The 16,991-nt window shown below is 37.0% G+C and overlaps 2 protein-coding genes across 4 annotated transcripts; both read left to right on the top strand.

The window, feature by feature from the left end:
* The first annotated feature begins 1,413 nt into the window (after positions 1-1,413).
* Positions 1,414-6,779, top strand: LOC135695514 (uncharacterized). The gene is made up of 6 exons (XM_089109160.1): positions 1,414-1,508; positions 1,798-1,849; positions 2,762-2,908; positions 3,141-3,242; positions 3,530-3,713; positions 6,431-6,779. The coding sequence occupies exons 2-6, from the start codon at positions 1,808-1,810 to the stop codon at positions 6,688-6,690; spliced, it is 735 nt and encodes a 244-aa protein (XP_088965286.1). The 5' UTR covers positions 1,414-1,508; positions 1,798-1,807; the 3' UTR covers positions 6,691-6,779.
* Positions 6,780-12,766: 5,987 nt separating this feature from the next.
* LOC135695513 (uncharacterized) lies at positions 12,767-16,727 on the top strand. Of its 3 annotated transcripts, none has more exons than XM_065214630.2 (6): positions 12,767-12,910; positions 13,031-13,080; positions 13,512-13,658; positions 14,336-14,437; positions 14,553-14,724; positions 16,400-16,727. In XM_065214630.2, exons 2-6 carry the CDS (start codon positions 13,039-13,041, stop codon positions 16,645-16,647), a joined length of 711 nt encoding a protein of 236 aa, XP_065070702.1. In that variant the 5' UTR covers positions 12,767-12,910; positions 13,031-13,038; the 3' UTR covers positions 16,648-16,727. The 3 variants fall into 3 exon arrangements, with proteins under 3 accessions (XP_065070702.1, XP_065070701.1, XP_065070703.1); XM_065214629.1 differs by having other exon boundaries at positions 12,773-12,885; XM_065214631.1 differs by having other exon boundaries at positions 12,801-12,896.
* Positions 16,728-16,991: the final 264 nt, after the last annotated feature.

Raw genomic sequence — 16,991 nt, 5'->3', positions numbered from 1 at the left:
ATAGATTCTTTACGTGAATCAATAGATAATTCCCCGACATAAAATTTAATGGCGAGGACAAAGAATAAAACTTTCTTCTTTCCATTTAACTACACTCTGGCCATATAACTAATCAACAGTGGCGTAGCTTAACCTTCCAGACTAAGGGGGTGGAGGGTCATGAATAGCAAAATTTTACCGACGAAGAAATAGATAGAGAGAAATTTAGGTTCTATTTCACCTACCGATAGACGATTTTACCGACAAACCAAGGGATTTTTCCACCAGCTAAAAGTTTACCGAAAAACTCATGCAGAATTGGGGGGGGGTATCACACCCCCTACACCCTCCCCCGCTAGCTACGCCCCTGCCAACCAACTAAAAACTTTGCCGAGATACGCAATCTTTACTGACCAACGTATGCATGAATGACTAGGGGTGCCATTGGTTTCAGCATCCTCTGTCAGCCAGATGCGCCCTCGCCGAGAATCTCATTAAATTAAAGATACCCAAAGTTTCGTCGAGAACCCTAGATTATCCTGATAAGACTCTACAACTGGACGAACAAATTCTAACCACTTATGATGAAAGATCTGGAGAAAATTTCTTCGGGCGAGTGAACTTCTTCAACGTACTGGTACAATTTCTTGTATGTAATCGTTTTTATTCGAAAAAAATATACCCCTCTTCAACTGAATCGAATTGACGTTGTAGTACAATCGTTTGCACATGCCCAGCTGTAAAATCCCAGTCCAGTGTAAACACAAGCGAAAAGTTGTTATAATCAAGTTGAACTAGTGTAAAAATTTCTGGATAAATTTTGTAGGCACAGCGTAAACGGCCTAAAACTCAAGCATAATAGAAAATAGATCTCCTAACGACGTCTTATTTTTATCAGCAAGGCTTTGATTGGGAGATATTTCCATAAGCTCTTCTTTTGATATATTTCTTTATTTTTCTAGCTGATTTTCTTCTTAGTAAAAAACGATACCTCAGATAGACCTCAGACCTCAGATACAAGATACGAAATGGTGGTTCTTCACTTAGAAGTCGCTAGGTATTAACTTGCGCCTTCAGGCAGACCGGAGCCAAGAGGAGGCGGGCTGGGTGAGCTGTAGCCCCCTCACTTTTTCACTAAAGTATTATATCAAGGTTATCAAAGATAATGGTGGCAAACTATGCAATGAGCTCGCCCCCCATTTTTCTAGAGCCCCTTCCTCCATTCTAAAATGTGCTCAGGCGTTCCTGTCCCTTGGTGAGAATCAATAAATGGTATCGTGCATCACCTCTCTTTAAACCAAATTATCATGAAACAGAATATAGTTTTTAAGAAAACAATTAAAAAAACATACTTTTTGAATTAGAATTTAATTGACTTCAAATATGGAGATCTTCTGCTGAGTTCAGAGTTTGCATAGCTGTTAACAAATAACAAACAAAGAGTTCAACCCTTAAGCGGGGAAAAATAAAATTTTTTGTTTATCATCAGAAGGCAGAAAGAAAGGTAGGATAGTTGGATAATCTATCAGGTAGTAGAAAATTATCCTGAAATATGTAAAGTTAGTGTTTGTCTGACTTTCGTGAGACTTTGCGGCTGTAAACCTTTTGGCCTTTTAAAAGGTTTTCTGATTCCATCAGCCAATTGAGTGTGAAAGTGGCAGTTGCAACTTGGAAATGCCTCGTTAAATATTATGGATAAACATAACTCATATAGGCGAAATTATAAATATCACCGATTGATTAAATCTTATTTTGAACAAACTTTGAGCTAGAGCTTTGAATGAAATAAACAAATACTTTTTCGTTGTTTTTATTCAGGTGAAACAAAATGAAGTCATTGATTCTTCTATGTGTGATTGTTGCTGCCTCGGTTAGTGCAATATTCATTAAAATTATAATGTATTTCCAACTAACAGTAGCAACAATAACTCTAGATGTTAATTCTTTTTTGAAATTGTTTCTCAGAATACTCATTATCATGTCTCAGAAAAGTCAAATTGCCTCTGGCTTATCACAGTGGTGTTGATTATCCTCAACAGGGACGAATATAGAGGGGGTATATGGGGTGCGACTAACCCCCCAAATAAATATGTGTCCTTCTAAAGATAATTACTTTCATTTGGTAAAAATCGTTCTTTGGTAATCAGTAGTAACAAAATAACGACGCCAAGATTTTGCCTTATTTAGTTCTTATCGTCTTTGCCTTGAAGTTAAAAGCCAAAATTTGAAAATTGGTGTTTCCATCATTTCCAGTGACCTGAAGGGTGTGACACCAAAATCAAATAATTGTCTATCAACTCCCAATCATTGTTGTTAAAATCCGTTCCTGATTCTCAAAAATACGAAGTAACAATCATTAATGAAATGTATTTCCTACCCGTCTATAAAAAGTGCTCAATGCTGTATAAGCAAAGCCTTACACGCTTTCGTTGTAAAGAGCAGGAATTTCTAACTTGCAACTCTGAATTTCATAGCTAAAGGCACTATGTCTTGACGCATCTCTTTGGCATCCCATTGGTTTGACTAAACAATAGACCTATTGTTACGTAGCCAATCAGCTAATTCTCAATATTTTCTCAATCAAAAACACGCTACAGTGCCTGTTGGTAACCCTGACTGGTTGACTGGCAAGACATAGTACCCTTGAGTTGATTATCAGGCTACTATTGATGCTAGATGCTATCATCAGGCAAATAGTTCAATAAAAGTTTTCCATGAATATGTAGTAAACTGCTTGAAAGAAATTATTTTGATTAGCTGGTCTCCATTTTACATTTTACAGGCAGAGGACTTTCACATGAACCTTACAGAAAATGGAGAGACCTTCACTCAAGATATAATAGTTGATGTCCAGGGAAACACAGAAGAGATCAAAGTTCCTCGTCATCAAGATGCACCAGCTGTCAACGTTTTAAATGATTTCAACATTGTGAGATTTAATTATTTCTATAGAAATAGAACAAAAGTCAAATGCAATAAGTAATACAAAATTTCCGACAAAGACAATTTTGTCGCTCTCCTTCTACAAAATAAAAGTAATAATAAACGACAATTATTGTTTTTATAGTGTCAAGTAATCTTCACAATGATGTCATATTTTTCTATGCTTATGAGAAATAGTCCTATTGGTTCCTTATACGATGTATGCCTTATTATTGTAGGGACTGAGCGCCGTAAAATTGTCGAACTCAAGAAGGTGCTTTATTTCAAAGATCGATGCTTCAGAACAAAGACCGGCAGAATTGAAACAAAGCATGGCAACGGTAAAGCATGGTTTTCTTGAAATAAATAGCCTCTTCTTGCAAATAATGCTTGTAAAGCTAGAATAAGACCATTCTTCATATACACAACAAATTGAAAGGGCATTTTTTCTATCAAAGCCAGAGATGTCAAAAGCCTCGAAATTTTTTTCTATTAAAACGTCCAAGGCCAAAGTCATCTAATGTATATAAAAGCTGGAAAGGAGCAGGTCTTGCCAAAAGGCCTGGACAAAGCAAAAAACGTTAAGAAACGCTTCATTTATTAACAGGTTCGCTTCATTATCTTTAAGGTGCGTTCACAATTTCCAAGAGAGAGGTATATGGTTGAAACTTTCAATGTACTGACTGTAAGGAAGATGGTGAAAGATGAAGTTGGCGAAAAGATCGCTGGTTTCTGCAATGGCTATGATCTCTTCTATACAATGCGCTTTAACAAAGAGAATATCGAAGAGGAAGTTATCAAGATGATCAAAAGTAATATCAAACATTCATCAGCATTTGAAAAATTGCTAGATTCTTATAGCACGTTAATCAACAAAAACATTTTTCGTTTGTCAGACGCTTGAAAGAGAATCTGACAAAGAAAATCTGACAAAAAGTATCAAGTATTTTTCTTACTTTAGAAAGTTAATTAGGCCTGTATCTGTCAATTTTCTACTTTTAGCAGTTGTCTTGTATCGGTCAGTTTTTTGTCCCTAGTAAGTTACCTTACTTTGTATCAGTCAGTTTTCTGTATTTAGTTAGTTAGCTGAATTTGTATCGGGCAGTTTTCTATCTTTAATAGTTAAGTTTCTTATGTCAGTCAGTTTTTTACCATTAGTGAGTTAGCTGACATTGTGTCGGTCAGTGTTTGTCATTAGTGGGTTAGCTGACATTGTATCGGTCAGTTTTTTGCCTTTAGTGGGTTAGCTGACATTGTATCGGTCAGTGTTTGTCATTAGTGGGTTAGCTGACTTTGTATCGTTCAGTTTTTTGCCATTAGTGGGTTAGCTGACATTGTGTCGGTCAGTGTTTGTCATTAGTGGGTTAGCTGACTTTGTATCGGTCAGTTTTTTGCCATTAGTGGGTTAGCTGACTTTGTATCGGTCAGTTTTTTGCCATTAGTGGGTTAGCTGACATTGTATCGGTCAGGGTTTGTCATTAGTGAGTTAGCTGACATTGTGTCGGTCAGTTTTTTGCCATTAGTGGGTTAGCTGACTTTGTATCGGTCAGTGTTTGTCATTAGTGGGTTAGCTGACTTTGTATCGGTCAGTTTTTTGCCATTAGTGGGTTAGCTGACTTTGTATCGGTCAGTTTTTTGCCATTAGTGGGTTAGCTGACTTTGTATCGGTCAGTGTTTGTCATTAGTGGGTTAGCTGACTTTGTATCGGTCAGTTTTTTGCCATTAGTGGGTTAGCTGACTTTGTATCGGTCAGTTTTTTGCCATTAGTGGGTTAGCTGACTTTGTATCGGTCAGTTTTTTGCCATTAGTGGGTTAGCTGACATTGTATCGGTCAGGGTTTGTCATTAGTGAGTTAGCTCACATTGTGTCGGTCAGGGTTTGCCATTAGTGAGTTAGCTGACATTGTGTCGGTCAGTGTTTGTCATTAGTGGGTTAGCTGACTTTGTATCGGTCAGGGTTTGTCATTAGTGGGTTAGCTGACTTTGTATCGGTCAGTTTTTTGCCATTAGTGGGTTAGCTGACATTGTGTCGGTCAGGGTTTGCCATTAGTGAGTTAGCTGACATTGTGTCGGTCAGTGTTTGTCATTAGTGGGTTAGCTGACTTTGTATCGGTCAGGGTTTGTCATTAGTGGGTTAGCTGACTTTGTATCGGTCAGTTTTTTGCCATTAGTGGGTTAGCTGACTTTGTATCGGTCAGTTTTTTGCCATTAGTGGGTTAGCTGACTTTGTATCGGTCAGTTTTTTGCCATTAGTGGGTTAGCTGACATTGTATCGGTCAGGGTTTGTCATTAGTGAGTTAGCTGACATTGTGTCGGTCAGGGTTTGCCATTAGTGAGTTAGCTGACATTGTGTCGGTCAGTGTTTGTCATTAGTGGGTTAGCTGACTTTGTATCGGTCAGGGTTTGTCATTAGTGGGTTAGCTGACTTTGTATCGGTCAGTTTTTTGCCATTAGTGGGTTAGCTGACATTGTGTCGGTCAGGGTTTGCCATTAGTGAGTTAGCTGACATTGTGTCGGTCAGTGTTTGTCATTAGTGGGTTAGCTGACTTTGTATCGGTCAGGGTTTGTCATTAGTGGGTTAGCTGACTTTGTATCGGTCAGTTTTTTGCCATTAGTGAGTTAGCTGACATTGTGTCGGTCAGTGTTTGTCATTAGTGGGTTAGCTGACTTTGTATCGGTCAGGGTTTGTCATTAGTGGGTTAGCTGACTTTGTATCGGTCAGTTTTTTGCCATTAGTGAGTTAGCTGACATTGTGTCGGTCAGGGTTTGCCATTAGTGAGTTAGCTGACATTGTGTCGGTCAGTGTTTGTCATTAGTGGGTTAGCTGACTTTGTATCGGTCAGGGTTTGTCATTAGTGGGTTAGCTGACTTTGTATCGGTCAGTTTTTTGCCATTAGTGGGTTAGCTGACTTTGTATCGGTCAGTTTTTTGCCATTAGTGGGTTAGCTGACATTGTATCGGTCAGGGTTTGTCATTAGTGAGTTAGCTGACATTGTGTCGGTCAGGGTTTGCCATTAGTGAGTTAGCTGACATTGTGTCGGTCAGTGTTTGTCATTAGTGGGTTAGCTGACTTTGTATCGGTCAGGGTTTGTCATTAGTGGGTTAGCTGACTTTGTATCGGTCAGTGTTTGTCATTAGTGGGTTAGCTGACTTTGTATCGGTCAGTTTTTTGCCATTAGTGGGTTAGCTGACTTTGTATCGGTCAGTTTTTTGCCATTAGTGGGTTAGCTGACTTTGTATCGGTCAGTGTTTGTCATTAGTGGGTTAGCTGACTTTGTATCGGTCAGGGTTTGTCATTAGTGGGTTAGCTGACTTTGTATCGGTCAGTGTTTGTCATTAGTGGGTTAGCTGACTTTTTATCATCCAGTCTTCTGTCTTCAAATTATTAGCTGTTTTTGTATCTGTCAGTTTCTGTCATTGGTAGGTTAATTGTCAAATCTTTTATCTGTTTCTTGACTTTGTGGATCACTTTTGCTAGGTGTTTTTCATGACAGCCTGCATTGTTGATTTATTGACCTTTCTTTCTACAGGTGCGAGAGACAAAAGTGGTCAAGTAAGACAAAGAAGAGATTTAGGGATAACTTCTTTCACTTCCTGCAGTGATGACAGTTTCAATGTGCTTATGAGATGTCCTGGTCATAAGATTGGGGCACGATGCAATTTCTTCAGGAGTGATCAGCGTTATTGGACATACAGTGTAAGCTGTAAAAGTACACCCTCTGCGTTTCTTTGCGCAGGAAACCATCGAGCAAACTTATTGAAGTGCTGCGATTTTTATTGTTCATGTTGAAATATCTACAAATAAAGACGTATCAAGCACAAGTGAACAATATCATGTACAATTGCTTAGTCATATTTAATGTTAAGAACTACGAGAAATTGTTTCTTTTGTTTGTATCCCTACTAAACTGAACAAAATTTTGTTGTATCTCTCAGATACTATCTCTACTAAAATTCAAACATAGATTCATATAATTTTGTAACATATTCACAACTAATTGAAACTATTAGAATTGATGATTTGTTAATGAAAGATATAATGTTTAAAATTTATAAACCCGATCTGTTCTATTAAGATTATGTTTACAAAAAAACGGTGGAATTCAGAATACTATTCTCTATATTAAGAATATATTAATAAATTTTAAAATAGTCAAGTAGTTTAAAGAATAACTTTAAGCTTGGTCATTTTATCTTTCATTGAAGTTAACAATACAATGGCAAGACATCTACGTCACTTTCAAGCCAAAGTTTATAAATGTATCTTTTAGGGGTAAAAAGTGGACCTGTGTGTTTCTTCGAACAATTATTGCCCCTTTCGATGACATAGAAGCCTTAAATATACAGTCAACAGGGCCCACGCAAAAGGGGGGCCAGGGGGTATGACAACCCCACATTTTTGCTAGATAAAAAATTGAAATCAGCTCAAATTGTCTAAAAAGATTAACCTGTAGGTTACAACAAATACATTGAACCAAAACCGACAAGTAAACGAGCTTCAGCACGATGTTTTCCAAAACAGGGGGTAAGCGGTGACTCTCTTTACATCGCCAATAAATTTTTAAGTCATCAGTGACTGTGAAGCATGCCTTGAGGTACCCTGGACGCCAGAGTCTCCATTATTTAGTCTCAAAAAAATTTTTTGAGCGATCCACTCCAGGGGCTATTCTAAGAACAATTTACGTCACCACAAGTTCAATCATTGGTAATTTTGTTGTTAAACTTTTTAATTCTACTGTTGAGAACAGACAAAACAGCGGTAGCATTAAAGCCACTGAACACAAAAAAAAGTTTCAGTGTTGGCATTGGCGTTGTAGACGGTCAATGTTTGGGATATGGAGGATGATGTATTTCACCCTGTTAATTCAAGAATAAAATTAAGAACAATCCAGCCTCAGATTTTCGAGAAAATCAAGAACAGCCAGCCTGAACTTAAAGTTACTGGCTCTTATAAAAAAGAGTGTATTGGGTTATGCCGCTCAACATCAATAAATATGTATATTCCTATCTTATGCAAGCATTGGCTATGATGCTAGCTGAAGTGCCATACTCGTGGGATGTTAGGAGGCTAATGAGTGCATGCAATATTATGAAAACATCCAAGGTAACTGGAATCATTGTTATATCATTATCTGTACCACACAAAATCTGTACCTACATGTGCATTTTTATTTGCCAGTGCTAATGTGGAGCCGTTATCCCCGATGAGGTTTAATTGCGGGGATAACGGCTCCTTGGAGTAAAATTACGGGAATGTGCCTTTTGCAAAAATTGTTTTGACCCTGTCCTGGAAAATATTTTTGCAAACATGAAACCTATCCTGGAATAAGAGCTTTAATTCAAACTTTGAGCTATAGAGTGAACAACGCTTTAATTTAACTCTGACCTGTTCTGGAAAAAATATCTATGATGGGCATACCTCTGTAAGAAAAAAAGAGACAAAAAAATAACCCTGTCCCAGAATTTTCAGTGGTTAATGAGACTCTGTTGGCAAAAACATCCCCGGGTAGTCAATGTATTACGTAATAACATTTACAGTAAAATTGGGACTGGGACCGAGAGTAGAGGCCATGTTAGTTTTTCGTTATCGTGTTGTGTTATCTTTAGAAACTGAGGAGTAGTGGAACTTTTCATGTTTATACTTAAGTGACGGTGTGCCTTGACAATTTCGTTACATCTAGTGTGGCACGATTGTTACTATCCATATTTGGTAGAGCCAATTATTCTGTGGTTAACAAAAGGCAAACAATAAGCAAATCCAACATGGCGTACTACTAAATTAACAGCGGAGAGGGGGCGTGGTAGATAGACGCTGGAGCGAAGAGGAATTGTTAGACAGAAAGGACCATATCGGGATACTTAGAACAGTCCATTATTTTCCAAAAATTCAAATTTGGAAATCTGACCGTGGCACGTGCCACCGGTGCCACCGTCTGAATCCGCCCCTGAGTGTAAGCTGTAAAAGTACATCCTCTGCGTTTCTTTGCGCGGGAAACCATCGAGCAAACTTATTGAAGTGCTGCGATTTTTATTGTTCATGTTGAAATATCTACAAATAAAGACGTATCAAGCACAAGTGAACAATATCATGTACAATTGCTTAGTCATATTTAATGTTAAGAACTACGAGAAATTGTTTCTTTTGTTTGTATCTCTCAGATACTATCTCTACTAAAATTCAAACATAGATTCATATAATTTTGTAACATATTCACAACTAATTGAAACTATTAGAATTGATGATTTGTTAATGAAAGATATAATGTTTAAAATTTATAAACCCGATCTGTTCTATTAAGATTATGTTTACAAAAAAACGGTGGAATTCAGAATACTATTCTCTATATTAAGAATATATTAATAAATTTTGAAATAGTCAAGTAGTTTAAAGAATAACTTTAAGCTTGGTCATTTTATCTTTCATTGAAGTTGACAATACAATGGCAAGACATCTACGTCACTTTCAAGCCAAAGTTTATAAATGTATCTTTTAGGGGTAAAAAGTGGACCTGTGTGTTTCTTCGAACAATTATTGCCCCTTTCGATGACATAGAAGCCTTAAATATACAGTCCACAGGGCCCACGCAAAAGGGGGGCCAGGGGGTATGACAACCCCACATTTTTGCTAGATAAAAAATTGAAATCAGCTCAAATTGTCTAAAAAGATTAACCTGTATGTTACAACAAATACGATTGAACCAAAACCGACAAGTGAACGAGCTTCAGCACGATGTTTGCCAAAACAGGGGGTAAGCGGTGACTCTCTTTACATCGCCAACGAATTTTAAGTCATCAGTGACTGTGAAGCATGCCTTGAGGCACCCTGGACGCCAGAGTCTCCATTATTTAGTCTCAAAAAAAATTTTTTGAGCGATTCACTCCAGGGGCTATTCTTAGAAAAATCTACGACACCACAAGTTCAATCACTGGTAATTTTGTTGTTAAACTTTTTAACTCTACTGTTGAGAACAGACAAAACAGCGGTAGCATTAAAGCCACTGAACACAAAAAAAAGTTTCAGTGTTGGCATTGGCGTTGTAGACGGTCAATGTTTGGGATATGGAGGATGGTGTATTTTACCAAATAAGAAAGCAAATGCTCAAAGAGCAGTAAAACGTGGCCTGAATAACAAGACACAACCCCTAGAATCTATGCATAAGAGTGATAGGAAATTGAGAAAAACTAAAAACCCTGTTAAACAAATAAACAGACAGCCAGGACACCCATTGCAAAGTGCACGATGGAAAATGCTTGGGTCTAGAAGTTACAGAACTGGCATTACAGCATCAAGGTCTGGTCAATTCTATGAGGCCGCAATGAAAAATATGAAAGTGGCATACACACTTTTCTTATAAGAACACGAGCCTCAAAATTTGTCAAGAAAGAACAAATTACGAACAATCTGAGGCTGAGATTCTGTAAAATGCAACTTTGAACAACGTTTTTTCTCAAAAACAAGGATTTTTAGCAATATATGGGTGTTTTTTTTAATTATTCAAACTTGTCGGCAAATAAAGGTTCAATCATGTTGTTGGCAAATGAGGCTTGAATACCTCCTCAGAGTGTAAAAGCTAGCAATCACCCTGTTAATTTAAGAATAATATTAAGAACAATCCAGCCTCAGATTTTCGAGAAAATCAAGAACAGCCAGCCTGAACTTAAATTTACTGGCTCTTATAAAAAAAAGAGTATATTGGGTTATGCCGCTCAACATCAATGAATATGTATATTCCTATCTTATGCAAGCATTGGCTATGGTGCTAGCTGAAGTGCCACACTCGTGGGATGTTAGGAGGCTAATGAGTGCATGCAATATTATGAAAACATCCAAGGTAACTGGAATCATTGTTATATCATTATCTGTACCACGCAAAATCTGTACCTACATGTGCATTTTTATTTGCCAGTGCTAATGTGGAACCGTTATCCCCGATGGGGTTTACCTTGGAGTAAAATTACGGGGATGTGCCTTTTGCAAAAATTGTTTTGACCCTGTCCTGGAAAATATTTTTGCAAACATGAAACCTATCCTGGAATAAGAGCTTTAATTCAAACTTTGAGCTATAGAGTGAACAACGCTTTAATTTAACTCTGACCTGTTCTGGAAAAAATATCTATGATGGGCATACCTCTGTAAGAAAAAAAGAGACAAAAAAATAACCCTGTCCCAGAATTTTCAGTGGTTAATGAGACTCTGTTGGCAAAAACATCCCCGGGTAGTCAATGTATTACGTAATAACATTTACAGTAAAATTGGGACTGGGACCGAGAGTAGAGGCCATGTTAGTTTTTCGTTATCGAGTGTTGTGTTATACTTAAGTGACGGTGTGCCTTGACAATTTCGTTACATCTGGCGACCCTGCAATCGATTAGGTATTACGTAATCCCCGCGAGCGCGCATCCAAATGTCATTTTTATTCTGTGATGGATGGTTGAAATCGAAAGAGATAAGGCATTGGTTTCAAGGGGTGTACACGGACGCATGAAGCGTCACCTTAGGCGAGCTACACGAAAAAATGAACAGCCAAGATCAAAAGTCAAAAGTTTTAAGATTAAGGACTGGCTGACTAATTACTATAATTCTTCTGTTGTGTTAAGTTTTTGTATTGATTTTAAATTCTTGCAGCTTTTCCAAGCGATTCCTTATATTTTGCGAAAACTTTTTTCCGGAGGGTCGACTATTTTACAACACCACAAAATTAAAATCACAACACCACAAATCAAATTTACAATACCACAAAACGGTAACAAAACCACGTTAGAATTACCCCTGATTCCACTCACTTTTTGTCGTCGCAGCCGTCTACAATACTTGAGGCTCTGGTACTCATCGTACCTTTGAAATTACAGGGGCTACAAAAGTAAACAGATTTCCAATTTCCACTTTACATCTATATAACGAGAGTCTGGTATCCAGGGTACCTCTCCCTGAACAAGAACAGTAGAGTTCACCTTCTGTTTTACTGTGTTTTGGGGGGTCTTTTCTTTAAGTGCCATTATATTTAAAGAGGCTCCTACGCCACTGCCTAACGTACATAATCTTTTTAACACTATACTGTTCAATGTTTAATGAGTCATCGGGAACAGCAACTTTCTCAATTAGGCGTCATAAATAAGAGAATGAATGAACAGGACCCAGGCTCCATTCACCATAGGTCGTTTTCCATTTATGTCATATCAGATAAAAAGAGTTATCTCTTCTTATGTAGCTATGAGTTCAATTTGTCCGTAGTTTGAAATATCAAGTATGGGAACATATCAAAGATAGAATTGAGGCTATGTTAGTATTAAAAAGCTTCCACTGTTAGTAAAGGTTTCTCTCTAAAGTTTCAATTGAAGGGGGGGGGGGCTCGAGCCCCTAAACGTAAACTTAGCTTCATGGGCTTAGCGGATTTAAAGCGTTTAAGGGGGTGGGGGTGGATAATACTAATTGTTCATTGAGATGAACTGCCAGAATGGATCTTAAAATGGATAAATTTTAGCTGCTAAGGGGGGAGGGGGTTACTGAAGCCCTCCAAGCCTCCACGCATTCTACGTTTTTGCCTAGTTTGCACCTAGATATTCTGTAGAATATTATATGATAGTTGTGGATACTGGCTTCTTCTTGGAATTGAGATTTGTGGGGAACTTTGCCTGTTTGATGATAGTGGGAATATTTTTGTAACTAGAGTATGTGTTGTGGTAACCATAATGCATAAAATTACGCTATCATATTTCTCAGCTAAATACATACCTGATGCTTTTTAATTATGTTCGTTGCACTAGTACTTAGCATTATTTTTTTCAATTTCCTTATGCAAATACTTCATTTATTTAGCTGTTATTGTTATCAAACCTTTGAATTTTCTGAAAAAATTATTTTTTTGCATTGTTGAAGGGCTCAACCATTCAAAAACACTTCAAAGTTTACTTTAAAAACACTTCAAGACCTGACTAATGGGCAACAGCTCCAAAAAAAGTCATTGTCCTGACACCTTATTTGATGGTATTTTTACAGTTAGTGTTCTAAAGTACGATATCATTCTTGCAAATCGTCTTCTTTCAGCGTTTTTTATAAACATAACATTTGACATTGCCTTTAACACAGTATGCAAATATTTTCTTCATCTAAAATGCGTATACCATTTCAGCAACCACTATGAAGATGCAGCTTCTCGTGTTCTTTATTGTGATGGCATCGGTAAGTATGTTTCATGAATCATCTTTAGGCTTATGAGCGAAAAAGATGATGTTTTATTGCTCTAGCTACTTAAAATGTATGGCACAGAAATTTGAAACCTATGTCACCAAACTTCCATAACAGCACAAGGAGCGTGACGTTTCATCGTCGCCATGTGACTAGAGAAATAATGGACATTCCTCTGGATTATATAACCTGACTGGTTGTAATATATATAAATATATATATTGTACAGTTGAAAAGACGTGTACACTAGTAAAAATGCAAATTTTGCCGACTAGTTTCGACTTTCTGTCGTATTCATGGCAATCAACTGTCGTATTATAAATATATATAAAACCATACTGTGAAAAAGTGGTGGCGTGGTGTGAAAGTTTTTGTGTTTGTGTAGATTGTGTATTATCTTAACCGATCTCGCATTTTTCTTAAAGGCTGAAGTACTCAGTATGAAACTGGAAGGAAATAAAGCCAAAAACACCGCCGATATAATGTCTGATCTTGGTACCAATACACACCAGTTTGATGCCCCGAATCATCGCAATAAGGCTCAAGGGCGATTCTTGAAAGATTTTAGCATGGTATGATTTGGTTATTTTGAGAAATGAGCAGGAAGTTTTGGCAATTTTTTTAAAGAGAGTTAATTTTACGATACTGTTATAAAAACGATACTGATAATTTTCTTGACTTTGCGAATCTCTTAATAGTGTGTCATGAAGAACGTGTGACAAGCGAAATATCATCTTCTAATTAACAGGCATATAAATGATACACTGGTTTAATTTTCAAATTGAAAAGTTATTTAGAGTGATTGACGATAAAGGGCGTTTACGGACAGGACTAGAATGGCAGAAGAAGAAACCTGCCCGTGGATGACAAAAGCACGCTAGTCTCCAAGCTGGGTTCAACACAGCGTTTTCTTTATGATAAACAGCCATTGTGTAGCAGAGGTGGTGCCAGAAATCTTCCGACAGAAGGATTGGAGCTCCCGACATGGGGGGTTAAAATGAATATAATATGCAGATTTCGTACGTTATTTTGTCAAATTTGCTCCGACAATAACCTAAAATTTCCTCCGATGAGGGGGGCTAAATGCTTACGACGGAGGGGCTGTAGCCCCCTAGCCCTTCACTGGCGCCACCACTGTTGTGTAGGCCTTAAAAAGTTGTCCTGATCAAGAAGTTCGCTAGTCCAGAACGTATGTTCAGCACATTTGGTCATTCTTAAGGGAAAGTACCAAGAAAAATTGTTTTTGCAGGGGCTGGCAGCAGTAAAAGATCCAGCAGCAAAAGAGTGCTATATTGCAGCATTGCAGAGCCCAGACGAAACTGTGCATGATCTGAAAAAAAGCATGGGAATGGTAATTTCTTTTCTATTAAAGGGTGAATTATGAATGGAGTGAGCCATGTAAAATTAATTGACTTGATTCTTCTTTTAATGGAAGTCTGAATACTATGCTGAAATTTTGTTTCCAGTTCTACTCGAGGTATTCTGGCGAAGAGCAAACAGACGAAGAGAAAAGGCCCCTGTTTATAAGAAAGATGACAAACATTGAAGTTGGGAAAAAGATTGCAGCCTTTTGTGCAGGATACGAACTCATCTTAGCCACAATTCCTGTTTCAATGAACTCCTATCTTCAAAAACAAGGTTAGTAAGATTCTAAAAGAGCAGGGGATGGGAATTATTGTCTATTTCAAATCTTTTAAAAGATAATTATTTCTGTGCAAAGCCTATCATGGACTGAGACAATAGGGGTGACTGGGGGGAGTGGGGCTTAAATGTTTTTCGAAACTGTACTCAAAATTATACATAAACTATATCATTGCTACCAGGCTTATGCATGTTTAGACGTCTCCCCCACCCCACCCCCACCCCCAAGAAAAACTTCCCTACATCTTCCACAACAAAGCCATTACACCAACAATCTATCACATCTTTCAAAAGGATTGTAATGTTTTCCCGTTTTTCTTCCATTTGCAACTTGTAAGAACATTTCAAGCTTCTGATTTTAACAAAAATTCTTTCTTGGGTTTTGAAAAAAATTGAATATTATAAACTAAAATTAATTCCAGATCGTGTTGTCTATTCTGTCTTACCAGTGCTCGACGTGCATTAGAACAGCAGAAGATTGCCATAGCAATTGATATAATAGAAGATAGGCTAAAAATAAGACATGTTCTCTATTACTCCGAGTTTCGGGCTTGCGCACTCATCCGACAGACTATGATGATAAATATCCCTGCTACCACGGTATAAATGTACAAAAGGAGTGATAAATTTTAACAAAGAAAATGCTGTTAGATAGAGGTTTATCAGTCAGGTAGAGCTATATTTTTAATGAGATAAAAGATGTTATGACTTACAATGGACTATCATCACCTCAGTCAGAACATACAACAACTTTTCAAAAAGGTGTGACCTATGCTTAACAGAAAAACTATATGTCATCAAAGCAAATAACAACACTCTCCTAAACAAAAGATCCGAATTAATCTCCAAATGCAGAACACGAAAGAAAGTATTTTTACCTCTTTTCAAATGATACCAAATGTCTTTACAGATTGTTACTTAAGACAAAAAATATCATTTGATAAAAATTTGCTGTCATGTAAAAAAACTCATTCTTCCAAAAAATAACATTATAGAGAAAACCTATTTACGAGCGGTTTCTGAAATAGGTCAATCGCTTGAATGTCTTTTTTCTTGTTCCTTTTCTTGTTCAATATCTTCTCACTCGATAAATTCTTCTCCTTTTTCTTATTCTTCTTCTTCTGCTTCTTCTTCCACTCTCGATCTTCCTCTTCTCGATCTTCATTTTCTTTTTCTTATTTTATTTCTTTTTTCTGCTTTCCTTTTCTGCTTTATCTTTTTTTCTAGTATTTTATCTTCTTCTTCTTTTTCTTCATCATCATCATCATCTTCTTATTCTTCTCGATCTTCATCTTCTTTTTCTTATTATATTTCTTCTTTCTGCTTTCCTTTTTTGCTTTATCTTTTTCTAGTATTTTATCTTCTTCTTCTTTTTCTTCATCATCATCATCATCATCTTCTTCTTCTTATTCTTCATCATCATCATCATCTTCATAATCTTCTCTTTCAACTTCTTCTTCTTCCTTTTCTTGGTTGTTCTTCTGTTCTTTCCTTTTTTCTACTTCTCTTTTTTATTCTTCTCCTCTTCCTTTTCTCTTTCTTACTTACTCATTTTGCTTCTTCTTTGCATATAAGGTCCTTCAAGCTTCTAAATTCATGTTAAGAATTTGCTTCGTTACACTAGCTGTTACATTTTCATCGATGAAAAAGCAGGTTCATTTAAATTCCATAGGGAAAAGAAAAAGGGGGATCATCAGCAGTTTCTGGGGATGCAACATTGATAGCAATTATGTGCCAATTCTTTGTCGCAGAAAAAGTGGTACACTTGCTACCAGATGTCGATTCTGGAAAGATCAAAGTAAAGATTGTACGTATGAGATCACTTGCAATGCGGTCACCACGAATGGGAAAAGTGGAGCAGATTGTCCAGGCGTGAATGACTTTAGATTCATGGAATGTTGTGATTTTATTTGCTTATAAACTAATATACCTTGAAAGTAAATAGATAGAAAAGATACAACAGATGATATGAAGCTAATAAAAAATTTTCTTAATGCAAATGGTGTTCTCTTTTTGCAGCATTTTCTCTTTTTAACGTAATCTTATTACAATAATCCTGTTGAGAATGTTACCAATAGAGTCCTAAGGTGAAAACGAACTCCTTCTGTCTACACAATAGCGGTTTTTCGTGTTTTTGTAGATAGATTCCAAAACTGGTAGATGTAACGAAGATCCGGTTTTAACAATAATCCGAAAAATGTCACCATTGTAGTTTTTTGCACAATCTGGGTTTTCTAGTAAATGCTGCGCAATAACAGAATTGC

The sequence above is a fragment of the Rhopilema esculentum genome, chromosome 2 (assembly GCF_057945365.1).
Source record: "Rhopilema esculentum isolate cy_ngs chromosome 2, ASM5794536v1, whole genome shotgun sequence".
Taxonomy (NCBI): Eukaryota; Metazoa; Cnidaria; class Scyphozoa; order Rhizostomeae; family Rhizostomatidae; genus Rhopilema; species Rhopilema esculentum.
Note: the sequence above shows the minus strand (reverse complement) of the source record. Positions and strands in the feature narration are given on the sequence as shown.